Here is a 16,084-nt window from a genome sequence, read left to right as displayed (position 1 = left end):
CTTCATTGGAGAGCCAAGCAAGGCTGACATCAGGTCCAATTAAACTCCTATATCTTTTTTATAAGTACAATTGTATCTAAAATATAAAGTAATTGTTGAAGTATTTGATGTAATTGAGCAGTTCAACTTTTTTTTCATTTAACACAGTCATAAAATAATCAAAGAAGGGAGTTAATTTAACTTCGGTAGCAGATCAAATTATACATGTGATAAAACCGTCTGAAAAAAACTTTTATTTATTTCCTTCTTTTTTATCATTATTATTATTTTTCACACGACAAAACGTGTTTCTTTTCGTTCAGAATACCTGGTATCAAAACGGAATTATAGGTTATCTTCATTACATCGATAATTTTGTGGTTGTAACTCTACATAACCTACTGAGTGTAACTTTATATGTATCTCCTCATTGAAAAAAGAAGATTTTTTATTCTTCATGAGAAAAAAATGTGAAAAAATAATCAAATTTTATTGTATTGTGTTTTATATAATTACATTATTGCATTAGAATTTGAATACATGACCTATCAAAGTATCAAACAATGTAACAAAGTAAAAACTACATAAGTACACAACTAAAGTTATATATAACGACCCGATCAATAAAATAACATCAAATATAGATCATTATTTATGACATGTCCAACATTGTAGCCAATTAAAAAAATTAGAATATATTTAATTTGAAAATAAAACATGTTATAAAATTTTTGTGTTAACATTACAATCGTTACAAACTAAATCTGTCTATACCTGATAATTCATGTACTTATTATAAAGAAATGGCAAACAAAACTAAAAATCAGCAAAAAGTACTAAAGAACATTTAATACAAAGGAAGATTTTCAAGATACTATCATGTTCAGTGATAGCTGACGAGATTAAATCTGTAGTCTGTTGAAGGCAAGCCATTAAGATAAAAACTAATATATGCAAATAAAAAGGTAAAGACATAAAAAGACTGTAAGGCCAATTAACCAGCTATTGTCATTTTCACCTGGTTAAACAGCTAAATAAATACAGTATTTCAGGGGTTTTTTATTGTTCATTGAATTGGTCGACTCTTGTGTCATGAAAATTACTTTTTAAAAGATTAAAACAACTTTTAACATTTTCATAACAAATTTAATGCAAATGTTTATAAAGATTGTTATTAAGAAAACTGTTAGGTGATTTGTGTAAATTTACCTGTCTGTAAATTACATAAAGTAATCATAGGGAAAAGACTGGAATAAAACCTCTAAATATCTTTTGTGATCAGTTACAATAAATCAATTAATATCCAGACTTAAAGATTGAAACAAAACACATATCAAAACTAATCAAAAAGTAAAGATATCAGTAAAATGAGAAAACCAAACTTTTTTTAACACATAAAAAAAGTTAGGTTTTCATTTGTAACAGAAGCAAAAGAAAACATCTCCTGCTAAAAGAAAATGTGGATAAATTAACATAAAAAAGTCAGCATTACATAATAAACTTAAAAAAAAAGATGTAAACATAGTCAGAAATGAAAAAGGTGGGAAAAATGTTGATAGATGGTGTACTTACCCTATCCAGCGAGGGGTCGGGGTGCTTGTCCAGCTGCTAAAGGTGTCATTATACATTGTAGTAAACTCTCACAAGTTAAAGCCGTGGTACTGTGGGGCAAAAACAAGATAAACTTCACTCCCCCCAAAAAAACACAAGATAACTTCACTTTGTTGAAAAAACTGACTCAGGATCTCCTTACATCTACACACCACAGGGCATGTCGCTCCTCTCAAGTCAACCAACTTTTTGGTAGTCTCCGATAGTTTTTTAAAAGGCTTATACCAATACAGTGTATAGGAGCAATCAATTGGTTTAGGCTAATTGATACCTCCACCGCCACCAAAGAGACAACTCTGTCAGTAAAAATACTGATGTTCTTATAACTACTCTATCACAATGAGGTGGTCATTGATGGTCAAGTGTCCTGAAGTGACCACTATCTGGTAGGGTTAGCTCTAACATGTTGGACAACGACACACCACTGTAATAGGTTAATTGGCTTATGAACTGAGAGAGGTATATACTACCACAGACTGTTGTCACATCTACACTTGTATGTATGTACAGAGAGATCTACTCTAGCTGGCAAAATGGGCATGTGTTTTAGTGTGGCAAACCATACCACACGCTAGGCGAAACAACTCAGACTCCTACAGTCGTACACCCTACACTTAACAGTACATCTCTAGCTATCTAACTGTGTTATAATAGTATCAACCTGGACAAGTCAACTTCTACCTAAAATCTTTAGCACCATTTATACATGGGATATCAATATCAATTATTAACTTTGGTAATTTCTGCTCTCCCTTTACCATACAAAGGATATCTTATATATGAAAATTCACTGAAAGGTAAGTTTCAAATTTTTAGATTGAAACATATACATTTTGAAAATATTCATACTTAAATAGGACACAGATATCACATTTCAATAATGTCCAAAACTTATAATAAAATTTCTGTTTCATTAATTTTCAGTCTTCTATTTTTAAAAATAATTTTAGGAATTCTCATTTACTGAGGATATGTTTGACTATTTAAATCAAAATCATGATATTTTACTTATCAATATGAAAAAAAAACTGACAGAATATGTTGGTGTTAATTGTTACTTCTATAAGGTAGTGATATTAAAGGACAACCCGTTGTCGGCATATATCCTTTACTAGTATATATATTTTGATTATCACTTTAAAGCTGATTTTTTAGACGACAGTTGAAACCTTGACAATATGTTCGTCATAGAACTTTAAACTTTTGTAAAACAATATTGCTTTCCATGTTTCATAATAACAACTAAGAAATACAGAATACCGAATCGAGTCTGTAGACAAGTATAAAATAAATTCCGCATCAAAAATACAAGCTCAACTAATTAAATCTGTCCAAATAGAAGTATTCAAAGACTCAAATTTCATACTACAAATACATCTACATTGTACTTCAATGATGAGATTTTTAGCAACTTTTCTTGTAATTTTAATCAGTGTAAATCATAAATTCACTTTAGAATGTATGGTAACTGAACCTTAAGTCAACCTGAAAAAAATAAAATTAATAATTAATAATTATCAACTCTTTATAACTATACACAAAATTATGAAAATAAATTAGAGTTTGACCAATCAGAGGTGAAGTTTTTAAAGCATGCAATTAGTGATCAATAACCACGATGAAATAATGGGAAATGTGTCAATTATAATATGACCATCTTCCAAAGCATTTACATGCTAATCACATGTAAAGAAATCACCAGGGCTTTTTTTGCAGACAAAATTTAGTCCATTATGGACAGTGAACTTGGAGAAACTGATATTTGTTTCAAGCATGTATTACTTAAAATCTACAGCCAAAAGTTGTCAAAGTAATCATGTTCACAGTAAAATTGTTTAGATCTTTTAAACCAAATATATACAATTACAGTATGTGATAAAGAAATTAAACAGAAAATATGTGATTAAGTAAAGTTGTCACATCTGAAAAAACTACAAACTAAAACATTTAGTGTTAACATATTTCAATTTTATTTGTACTATACTTCATCAAGTATTAATTAACTAAATGTCTGATAAAAACATTTGAGTCATTTGTACTTCTACCAATAATTATGTAAAGTCAATTATGCTTTTAAAGTTACACATGCTGAAGTTAATTCCAAAAGGACTTTCTTTCTTTAAATTATTCAAAAGTATTTTCTTTCTTTAAATTATTCCAAAAGGATTTTCTTTCCTCAAATTATTCCAACAGGACTTTCTTTCTTTAAATTATTCAAAAGTATTTTCTTTCTTTAAATTATTCCAACAGGACTTTCTTTAAATTATTCCAACAGGACTTTCTTTCTTTAAATTATTCAAAAGTATTTTCTTTCTTTAAATTATTCCAACAGGACTTTCTTTAAATTATTCCAACAGGACTTTCTTTCTTTAAATTATTCCAAAAGAATTTTCTTTCTTTAAATTATTTCCAAAGGACTTTCTTTGAATTATGTTATTTGCCTGAACGTACATGAATTAAAAACGACAACATCAGGGACATTAAGTATCACATTTTCACACATTTATATAAAAATTTTATCTTGTGGTTTATAGGTTGAAAAAAAATAGAGATATATGACAAGTTGTTACCTTAAAAAAATCCTCCCATGTTTATAAAGCTCTCCGATGAAAATGTCAGTGTTGGTTATTAAAGAATAATTTTCTTCGGACGATTATCAACTCAGGTGCGCACAAACCAAACTCAGCTCAATGACTCGTCATTTATTGTAATAAAAAAAAAAAACTGCTATTTTGTACGAGACTTTTAACAGTTTTCTCACCATTAATGTATTATGAACACAGGATTAAAAACCGGCATATTACCGAAAGGAAGAACCAGCTATAATCAGAGATAAAAGACTTGCCAGGGTATTATTTCATAAGAATAGGATAGAATGTAGTTTCACAATACACATAATTTTCTGGAAAACTTTTCATGCAAAAATCAAAATCCGGAATATTAAATTTTTTAACAATATATTCATCTAAATTTTTTTATGGCAATATCCTGATATTTAGTTTTGTTTAAATTTTTTATTTCCATGTATATGCATCATGTTATGGTTCATCTGCAACTAAAAAAACCATGCCTTTCAGTTAAGTATTCATATCACAAAAAAAACTCAAGTTTGCAATTTCCCCGTTTCAGAAAAGAATAGTTATAGTAAGATCTCCTTGAAAAAAATATTCTGTTTTAGAAAAGTCTAATTATAGTAAATTTGCCTTGAAATTTGTTTCATAATTTTTGAGCTGGTCTGGTGACTGATAGGAATTTTTGAAAGAAATGTAAATTGGTAGTTTCCTTCCAAATTTACGAGTATAAAATCCATCCCTTTATTATTTAGATTTTAAAGAAATTATTGCATTCTTGATCAATTTTGTAAATCAAGAAATCAGATAATCAATAAATCCATATTTCACTACTATATATCAGAAAGATTTGATTAGTTCATCCCTATCAAATATAGTGGTCATTCTTTGGAGATTCTTATGAGACCCTCTCCTGCACCCTGCTTTTCAGAACTCTGACTTTTCCACCAGTTTCTACAGATTTAACAGAGTATATTTGGTAGACTGTCATGAACAATGGTCTACCATTTACATACAGAATTAACTTCAGGGTTTGAGAGACCTAAAAAAAAAAAAAGAGAGAAAGAAATCACTTCTAAAGTGTGATTGGTTTGTTCAGAAAATTGTTGGCATCCAGGCATATAAGCCAACACTAAGACCTTGAGAACTTTGAAATGAACACACCAGTGACCATCCAACCCACTGGAGTAATATTTATACACAAGTTAAGACAGATCGTAAAACACCTCTTAACTGGTACACATTTGATGTTGTGGTTCTTGAAATAATAAGAACAAATATGATTTTGTTCATATGTTAATAGGTTATAAGAGTTTGGTTTTTTTGTTCCATAAAATAATTATTGGTACAGTTCTAGGTTAGCTGTCATATGACATTTACTTATTCTTGGCCCAGAACAACTTGGGTATATCATATTTACAGAAATTATTATGACTGCGAACAAATCATTTCTTTTCTTTGAGTTTCGTATGTCAGACTTGAAAAGCGATTATACACATTTATTTTGAGATTTCTGGGGAAAAAGACATAGTGTAGCAGTGAAATATGTGTCAGGAAAGATAACAATCAAATGTTTTAATGTCTACAAATATTCTGATAAAGAATGAGTATTTTTCAATGATTCAAAGATGGAAAAATTGAAATGAATAATTACTTCAATTTCTAAAGATTTCCTAATCAAACTGAGAAGGATTAAAATAAGATACATCAAGATTTGACAGAAATAGGTCCCTTTTGTCTTGCTGAATCTGAGGTACCAAAGCTACCCTACAAATAAAAGCCGAGCATGATCCATCTCTAACATCTAAACAAAATGCTGCGGTAATTAATAACAAACCCAACAGACTATGCACCTGTCAGTCATTTGGTTTTCTGATCAGCACAAACCTAAACAAGGGACCAAAGGGAGATAACTTATATAATAATTCTTCCAAAGATCAAGAAATAGGTATAACCAACTAAAACTGCCAAATCCAAGATAGCTGCCTATCGTCCAATTTTTTTTCTTTTTTGCAATCAGTCCAAAAATGAACAATGAACAAAATTTACGAATGGAATTTAAGAATGATCCATTCAGTACTTCAATAATTAATGATAAACTATCAATTGTAAAAATCCAAGATGGCCAAATGCCACTTATTTTTTTTCTGAACAGTCCCAACATTAAAGGGGCACAACTATAGGGACCAGAGAAAATCTACATGAAAAATTTGAGAAAGATCTCCAAAAATTGAAAACAACAAATAACATCATACATGATAGTATTGCAACTTGAAAATAAACTTTAGTTTCAGTGTAGAATCAGTCCATGATTTTCTATATAGAGAAAGGGTGACCTTGGCCTTGACCTTGTTCACCTGAAACACAACAATATCCCAGTATACTTAAAAATTATCTTTGTAAAAAGTTAGACCTAAGGCCATGAAAGAATAAAGCTACAAAAGGTTTAAATTGAACTAGTTAATATTTCCAATATATATATAAAGCACCACTGAACTTGGCCTTCACCTTGGACCACTGAACTTGGCCTTCACCTTGAACCCCTGACAAGCAAAAATGTCCAAAGTATACTAATAATTGATTGTTGCATAAAATTCAATGTAATTCCATGAACAAATGAAGTTGCTAAGTGAACAAACTGAATAAGTTGTTAAATTTTTATATATATCAAAGGTAATCTTAACCTTGACCTATGGACTTTGAAACACAATGATGTCAAAATATACCCATATTTGACCTTTGTATAAAGTTTGACCAAAACGTGTCGAAGAATGAAGGTACTAGGTGCTACATTAAATCAGGATAGAACAGGATGGACATGGGCAACACTATATGCATACACCATTCCACCCCCCATTTTATGGCAGGGCACAAAAATATTATTTGGATGCAACATATTACAATAATTATTCCTGACATAGAATATTACCATCTAACCTCCTTACAAAATTTCTGTTTCAAGCCATTGTTTTTATAGTCATTCACAGTTTGCGGCCCGACTGTGAAAGTTAAACATGCGAGATAAACAAGGTATTGCCTAATATTTCTTGTTAAGATTAAAACCTTTCATTTAAGTATAGTTTATTACATTTCATCATTAATTCCTACAAACAATTTCACCAGAATTACTGGTAACATAGATATACATCTTATTGACAGTCTTTCAAGTTACGTTCCCATCGCTATAAAGATTTCTGTGAAAACAAATTCCTATGCCATTATCTTAACAGCCGACCAGTATCAAGAGTAATAACTAAAGAACTGATTGGAAGAATTCTACTTTTGTTTTGTTAAATCACATCATATGAGCTTAGTTTTTTGCATATGGTGTAGGTGGAGTCCAATCTCTATGTGCCACTAGCAATCTAATAGTTAATCAACTTGAATATTTCAAATTCTGTTTTGTGTGGTTATTGTTTCATAATATCATCAAATCTTGTCAAAATCATCAGTATCTATATCAGTATGGCTTAGGTGAGTTACTACAATTATCCGACATGGAAGACCCAAACATGAATTGGTCCATCTAAATGTCCCACCTATCAAAGAGTTTTTTTTATGTAGCAAGCATATGGTGAGATTACATCAAAAAATTGTGATAAATTCCTTAAATGACAAACAAAACCAAAATTTCAAAAATCTTTTATCAATTATGATCGACTGTATTTGCAAAAATTAGCAGAAAATTTACTTTTCCTTGTCATTCTTGAAGCCATCTTGGATCTGTAATATCTATGGTTTCTGTTGCAATGTCATGACATAATCTGCAAGTGTTTGATATATGTATTTTTATATCATCTTATGACATCATGAAAGGACAATTAGAAGCAATTTTTGACTGAATATAAGAGAAATACTCCTAACACTGACTATACGATACAATGAGTGAAACAAATTCAACAAGCAATAACAAACTTCACATGCTGTCAGACTCCTCATAACTCCTGACACAACTACATAATGAGTACTTATAAATGCCCGAACAGTTAGCCTAATAATAAACCAAACATCTTATGTACATGTGTTACTTACCCACATTCACCTTCTGTCTCCTTCCCATAAGCTCTTAATAAAAGAGAGAGAGAGAAGACAGAAGTGAGCCTACCAGGAGAGAGAAAAGACAGAAGTGAGCCTAGCAAGAGAGAGAGACGACAGAAGTGAGCTTAACAGGAGAGAGAGAAGACAGAAGTAAGCCTACCAGGATAGAGAGAAGAAACAAATAGCCTTCCAGGAGAGAGTGAAGACAGACGTGAGCCTACCAGGAGAGAGAGAAGACAGAAGTAAGCCTACTAGGAGAGAGAAAAGACAGAAGTGAGCCTACCAGGAAAGAGAAGACAGAAGTGAGCCTACCAGGAGAGAGAAAAGACAGAAGTGAGCCTACCAGGAGAGAGAAAAGACAGGAGTAAGCCTACCAGGAGAGAGAGAAGACAGAATTGAGCCTATCAGGAGAAAGAAAAGACAGAAGTGAGCCTAAGAGGAGAGATAGGAGACAGAAGTGAGCCTACCAAGAGAGAGAGAAGACAGAAGTGAGTCTATGAGGAGAGAGAGAAGACAGAAGTTGAGCCTACCAGGAGAGAAAGAAGACAGAAGTGAGCCTACCAGGAGAGAGAGAAGACAGAATTGAGCCTACCAAGAGAGAGAGAGGGCAGAAGTGAGCCTACCAGGAGAGAGAGAAGACAGAAGTGAGCCTACCAGGAGAGTGAAGCGAGCCTACCAGGAGAGAGAAGTGAGCCTACAAGCCAATGACCTTTATATATTGAAGGCCACAGATGAAGCACTTGAATTTATAGACAAGTACCCAAAAACATGTTAATTTCATGCTACCTTAATGCTTAATATGCTTGATTCTGGCCTAAATATATAGAAAAGTAGACCAATCAAAACCCCTTTCTTATAAAATACTGACCAATGGGCCAACAGAACATGGAGCAGAAGCAGAATTGTGTCTACATCCAGCAAAAACGAAAGATATTATGAACATGTCATTTAACAGCAGAGAAATACGATCAGGTACAACACAACATTGGCTTTCAGAAGAATATAAATATGTTAACTATAAAACATGTAAGCTAACAAGCAAAATTGAGGTTCTTGGATGTCAACCCTACATAAAATCTACTGATTATAACACCAACAAAATCCATTCCCTGCTACAAACCTCCCCTCTTTAAAAAAAAAGACAAATGCTATACAAAAGACTTCTTGTAATAGAAAAAAAATGTCTTTGATAATCATGTTCAGAGGAGTGGTTTTCTTTCATTATATGTTTGTGTATTGTCACAAACTGTAGACAGTTGAGTCTTAAATTGGAATTGAACTATCATAGTATAGCAGTATGAAAAATGTTACATAACAAAAAGGACAGTTTAAGTTATATAGTTAATTCCCTTGGTAACAATAGTCTGTTCACAATATTCTAAACCATGACATCCAATATCTTTAGAGCATGATTTAGAGGATATATTTTCACCTTTTCTCTCTATTTTGCCCACAGAGGAACTATCATGATATCAAAAGACGTCATTGATGAATTAACATATCAATGAGCTTCTCAAATGCTTCATTGTCCATTTGACCAGACATGAATTAATAAATGAGCTTCTCAAATACTTTCTCCTCAAGTTGACCAGACACGATCTTATCAATGAGCTTTTCAAATGCTTCATCATCCAGTTGACCAGACAAGAACTAATCCATGAGCTCAAAAGCTTCCTCCTCAAGTTGACCAGACACGATCTAATCAATGAGCTTTTCAAATGCTTCATTGTCCAGTTGACCAGACAAGAACTAATCCATGAGCTCAAAAGCTTCCTCCTCAAGTTGACCAGACACGATCTAATCAATGAGCTTTTCAAATGCTTCATTGTCCAGTTGACCAGACAAGAACTAATCCATGAGCTCAAAAGCTTCCTCCTCAAGTTGACCAGACACGATCTAATCAATGAGCTTTTCAAATGCTTCATTGTCCAGTTGACCAGACAAGAACTAATCCATGAGCTCAAAAGCTTCCTCCTCAAGTTGACCAGACACGATCTAATCAATGAGCTTTTCAAATGCTTCATTGTCCAGTTGACCAGACAAGAACTAATCCATGAGCTCAAAAGCTTCCTCCTCAAGTTGACCAGACACGATCTAATCAATGAGCTTTTCAAATGCTTCATTGTCCAGTTCCTCCTCAAGTTGACAACAAGAACTAATCCATGAGCTCAGACAAGAACTAATCCATGAGCTCAAAAGCTTCCTCCTCAAGTTGACCAGACACGATCTAATCAATGAGCTTTTCAAATGCTTCATTGTCCAGTTGACCAAACAAGAACTAATCCATGAGCTCAAAAGCTTCCTCCTCAAGTTGACCAGACAAGAACTAATCCATGAGCTCAAAAGCTTCCTCCTAAAGTTGACCCAATCTTATCTTTTCAATGCTTCAGCTTTTCAAATGCTTTATCGTCCAGTTGACCAGACAAGAACTCATCCATGAGCTCAAACGCTTCCTCCTCAAGTTGACCAGACAAGAACTAATCCATGAGCTCAAAGGCTTCCTCCTCAAGTTGACCAGACGAACTAATTGATGAGCTTCTCAAAAGCTTCCTCCTTCAGTTGACCAGACAAGAACTAATCCATGAGCTCAAAAGCTTCCTCCTCAAGTTGACCAGACAAGAACTAATCAATGAGCTTTTCAAATGCTTCATCCTTCAGTTGACCAGACAAGAACTAATCAATGAGCTTCTCAAAAGCTTCATCATCCAGTTGACTAAAGATGAACTACCTGGTAATTGTTGAGCTTCTCAGAACCAACATAACACTACCTCTTCTTCTCCCCCCACCTCCCCAAAAAAGCAATACCTCTTCATAACCAATCATAACCCTTCCTCTTCTCAACTCAACATAAATCATTCTTTTGCCCTCAAAACAAATGTCAATCCTTTTCCCATAACAAATTCCATCTTCTATTCTCCAAGGAAAACTCCATCCTAGCTGTTTTGCCCATCAAGGATCTGACAGTGATGCTAGAGAATTAATGGTTGAGACACCATAGGTACATGAGGAATTTTTTTGGGACATTTTCTTCAGGTTGGTAATGTCAATAGAAAAGAAGTTTTTATAAAACAACCAGTAGAAGATTAGAGTGTGACGTTTCAATGATAACACGGTTACCTTCATCAGATCATCTCATCACGCTATTTTAGACCTTTGTGTAGGATTATAGTACGGCCGAAAAGTTGGTTGATTCCTTACCATCTCGTACACTACTAATGTCAGAGCTAGTACGCTCCAAACTGGTCATTTGTCTGTTGAAGGTACCATGTAGTCATTGAAAGGTCATGATATGATCTCCCACTGATTGTGTTATAAGAAATTCCATTCAATGCACATGAGGAAAACAAGTAAAATCTACCCCAACAAAACTCAAAATTGAATTCTTCTCCCTTGACAAACTCCATTTTCTAGTCTACAAACAAAACTCAATACTCCTCCTCAAACAATCTGAAAAGTGGTCAAAGGTGACCCTTGACATTTGACCTTGACTAAAGACCACTAAAATCAAATCAGGTGTAGAACTTAATGGTACGACACTGGACATAAATATGTAATACATGTGAGATTCATGAGACATCTCATAGACAATCTTTTATTTCAAAAGTGGTCAAGTCTGAACTTTGAACTTTATCTCAGACACATGGCCACAAAAATCCAGAATTTGATAGGTTAACTATATACTAAATCTGAGCAGGGCTTCATCAGTTATCTTCTGCACAAAAATTTTATTTAAAAGGTTGTCATGGATACCTTTTGACCTTGAACTTCTAACAATGACCACCAAAATCTCAATGGGGATCTCAACTACAGATAAATTGTTTATAAAGTACAGCAATGGGTCTCAGCAATCGCAACCTTTGTAGTAAATGTCCTCTGTGTAAAGGTTGGATGTAACATATGTTACATACCTTATTATCAATTCTAACAATATGGAAAACAATGAAAACCATGATAAAAAAAATCACTATGCTGGTAAATAAACACCTGTAACATATACTTTGGTGATGATTTCTTTCAATCACATTTCTAAAACAATACATACAAAAAATGAAAAATACCAGACAATCTCATCTGACTTTCTATTTTTCATTAAAACAACACCTGATTTGGATTGGGTGATTTCTAAAATAAAGTTAGATGATGAACCACAGTAATAAGGTGTTTCATCCTGCTTTACTGGCCTCCACAGAGCTGCCGAGAAGTCTTTGATGTTTCCGCCCACCCGTGACATTCAATTATGATAAGGCACTGGTCGTGAACAGTGATTACTATCACCAAATCCTTGTGGAAGGCCATCTTAACTTTTAGGTAAAATTTCTGATTTCCTATAATCCAGAGGTGAATTGGATACCCTGATATTACATCTCTATGGCCTGATTAAAGGAATTAACCCTTAGGTTGACTGAAGCCTGTTTCACTTAGACAGGGTTTCCAGGACTACATCGCATCAGGAAAAATTAGTATGAGTAAATAGAGGTTTTAATGAATAAACAAATTTGTCAATGGCGGGTGTCCACTCTTCAGAAGGACAGCAAAGCCAAGTCTGCTGTCCATGTTAAAGAGGTGTCCACTATTTAAAGTGGTCTTATTAAGTTAAATTTGATGGACCTTACAACAGTCCACTGTAAAATAGTGTCCAATCAAACTGGTTTGTCAATATGTCCTTGCCATGACCTACAGACAATTTTCCGAGGGGTTAAGCATACTTTCCATATCAGGATTTTCATCAACCTATGGATCCCTGGTGTAAGGCTGGACTCATAAGTTATCTCAAGTGGAATAACTGTGTTCAACTCTTCGTGTTTAGCAGTTTGGTAGTATATCTGCTAGAAGGTGGGGATTTACGTACAGGAATTGTTTGTTCCCAAGGCAATCATGTTATAAGTAAATGTTATATAGCTATTATAGACAAGTAACAGTTACACAAATAGGTCAGGTGTTTTATATATTTAGATATTATTGACAGGAAATAGTTATACAAATAAGGCAGTAAAGACAGGTGTTAGATATAAAGATTTTACAGACAAGTAATTACATATATTGTTATTATAGGCAGGTAGCAGTTATACAAACATAACAATATAGACAGATGTTATATATATACTTAATATAGACAGGTAACAGTTACACAAATAAGTCAGTATAGACAGTCATAAGATATATAAAGGATATCTTAATAGTGTCTTCAGTAACAACACATCTATTTCACAAGCTGTACACTCAATAAAAGATACTAAAACACTAGACACAGGAGTGAAATATTTTCATTTCAGTAATAATTACCATAACTTAAGTATGCATTTATGATACCTACACCCATCTTTGTATCCCAAAAACAAAAGATTAAAAAATCCCATCCTCCCATCAGACATCATGGCAGAGTGAAATATATTTGTTTTTACTGGAGACACTATTATATATTCTATTTATTACATTTTCACAAGCAAAATAGCCAAATTACTGGCATATTTAGAAGAAATATATCAGGAAAAATCTGACTAGGCTTTTCACAGACACTACTCACTCATTACAACTTTGAATTATGCGACAAAATATAGTTCATTTTTAAAAAATCATTCAAAATATGATAACAGAAAATAAATTTCAATGTAGGTTTATTTTTATATTTACAAAGAAAATGTTACTTATTCATGTCACTAACAGACAAAATCTTCAGTAAAACATTCAGAAAGTTTAATCTGTGACAATTTACTGCACGCCTGAAATTATGGCAGCGACCTACAGCTGTCACTGTTGATGACACAAATCCTCTTGAAATGTCTAATGTGTTAGTTCCACATTCAAGACATTTGGTTGGGGATTAGATTCAATGTCTGATAGGGTAATTTGTGTTGCATTGTTTGCTGACTTTCATAGAAATGAAAGTTTACCATGGAATTGAATGTCATGTTACCAGTAAACAACACTTTCAGAATCTGTTTTTTTTTTGTGATTTTTGTACCAGGCTTTATGATTTGTCAATTTTATAAGATGATTTGTGTTCTCTCTTTTCATTGGTGTAAATCTGCAAAAGTGTTATTTTTTACTAGTGAAGAATTATAGTTATCATAGACAGGTAGCAGATATACAAATAAGTCAGTATAGACAGGTAGGTATATTGTTATTATACACAGGTAACAGTTACACAGGTAATAATTTTAAAAATAAGTCCATATAGACAGGTGTGTGATATAGATATTATAGACAGGTAACAGTTATACAAATAATCAGTAGAGACAGGTGTGTGATATAGTTATTATAGACAGGTAACAGTTATACAATTAATAAGTAGAGACAGGTGTGTGATATAGAGTTATTATAGACAGGTAACAGTTATACAAATAAGTAAGTATAGACAGGTGTTATATATATAGTTATTATAGACAGGTAACAGTTATACAAATAAGTAAGTAGAGACAGGTGTGTGATATAGAGTTATTATAGACAGGTAACAGTTATGCAAATAAGTAAGTAGAGACAGGTGTGTGATATAGAGATATTATAGATAGGTAACAGTTATACAAATAATTAGTAGAGACAGGTGTGTGATAGAGAGTTATTATAGACAGGTAACAGTTATACAAATAAATAAGTATAGACAGACATTAGATATATACTGATCATAGCTAGGTAGTTAGATATATTACTTTTATAGACAGGCAGTACAAGACTGACCACACTGTACCAAGCTAACTTATTGTGAAATAACAGAGTTATTTATGATTAAGGGGAGGTAACTGCTGCTTATGTCTTTTAATGATGTGCAGCATTTTTCAAAGATATGAATAATGAAGCAATTCCATTTTCAATTGATCACAGTCTGGACAAATAAAACCTTTTTTGGAATTTTCAGAAACTATTAGAAACACAAATTGAGTGATAAAATAGTCATAGTATCTTTTCAAAAAAAAAAAAATCTTAATCTTGTCATTGATGAATATTATTTGTAAAGACTATGTAAGACATTTAGAAAATCTACAACCTGAATGTGATTAATAAACATATCGTTCTGTTTGTACCTTTTGTGATATATGCCCAGGTTTGGTGTGGTTATTTAAACCTGTTGCTACCTATAACCTGGAGTCCACCTAATACAGTCAAACTTCATTATCTCAAGCTCTTTTAAATCAAAGACGCTGTATATAATTCAAAGTATTTCATTGGTCCCAGTCAAACTTTACACTAAACATTCTATATTATTTAAATCAAATAATTGGATAACTTTTAAGTTTTCCCATGACTCCACCCACCTGGAGATACACTATACACCTAATGCCTTAGAATGAAAACCTTTTCCCAAATTCAATATTCCAGGTAAATTCTATATGACATGTTATTCTGGTTAGACTATAATAGAGATGAGATGAATAAATATTCACCTGCAGAAAATAATTAAATGTAAAAATATTTCATTCCACTCCTCCCTAAACTTTGTTAAGGTAAAAAATGTTCCATTTTTCTTGTTATAAAATGATACCTGTACAGAGCACAGGTATGTATATGCAGGTAAAATGTTGTGAAAATCTGCCTTAAGAAGGAAATTAAGAGGAGCATCATTTTTCAGTGGACAGTTATTACGTCGTAAACATAAAGATGCTAATGGGCCGCCATCATTAACAATGAGGATGGTTTAAGTACCTTCTGTGATATATGCCGAGGTTTGGTTTGGTTATCTGAACCTGTTGCTACCTATAACCTAGAATCCACCTTCATTATCCACCATCCTTCCAGTCTTCTACTAAGACCAATAGTTCTGTTGACTGGTCATGGTATCCCCTTTACATAACCAATATCCTGCATACATTTCAGAAATACAAAGTAACATGAGATTCATTTTTTAGGATTACAGTATACAATATTTGACTGTCAAGAAGAATTATCAAGAG

The 16,084-nt window shown here is 32.7% G+C and overlaps 1 protein-coding gene across 1 annotated transcript in view; it reads right to left on the bottom strand.

Moving 5' to 3' along the window:
- The window catches only part of LOC132547073 (zinc finger protein 77-like), a 239,315-nt gene extending 237,708 nt beyond the window's left edge, over nt 1-1,607 (bottom strand). Inside the window, exon 1 of the mRNA XM_060210830.1 lies at nt 1,552-1,607. Within this exon, the coding sequence (XP_060066813.1) occupies nt 1,552-1,607 (56 nt within the window). The remainder of the gene's footprint in view (nt 1-1,551) is intronic.
- Between the last annotated feature and the right edge of the window lie 14,477 nt (nt 1,608-16,084).

Source organism: Ylistrum balloti, unplaced genomic scaffold (assembly GCF_031769215.1).
Source record: "Ylistrum balloti isolate Yb309-2 unplaced genomic scaffold, AGI_CSIRO_Ybal_v1 Utg369932, whole genome shotgun sequence".
Lineage (NCBI taxonomy): Eukaryota > Metazoa > Mollusca > Bivalvia > Pectinida > Pectinidae > Ylistrum > Ylistrum balloti.
Note: the sequence above shows the minus strand (reverse complement) of the source record. Positions and strands in the feature narration are given on the sequence as shown.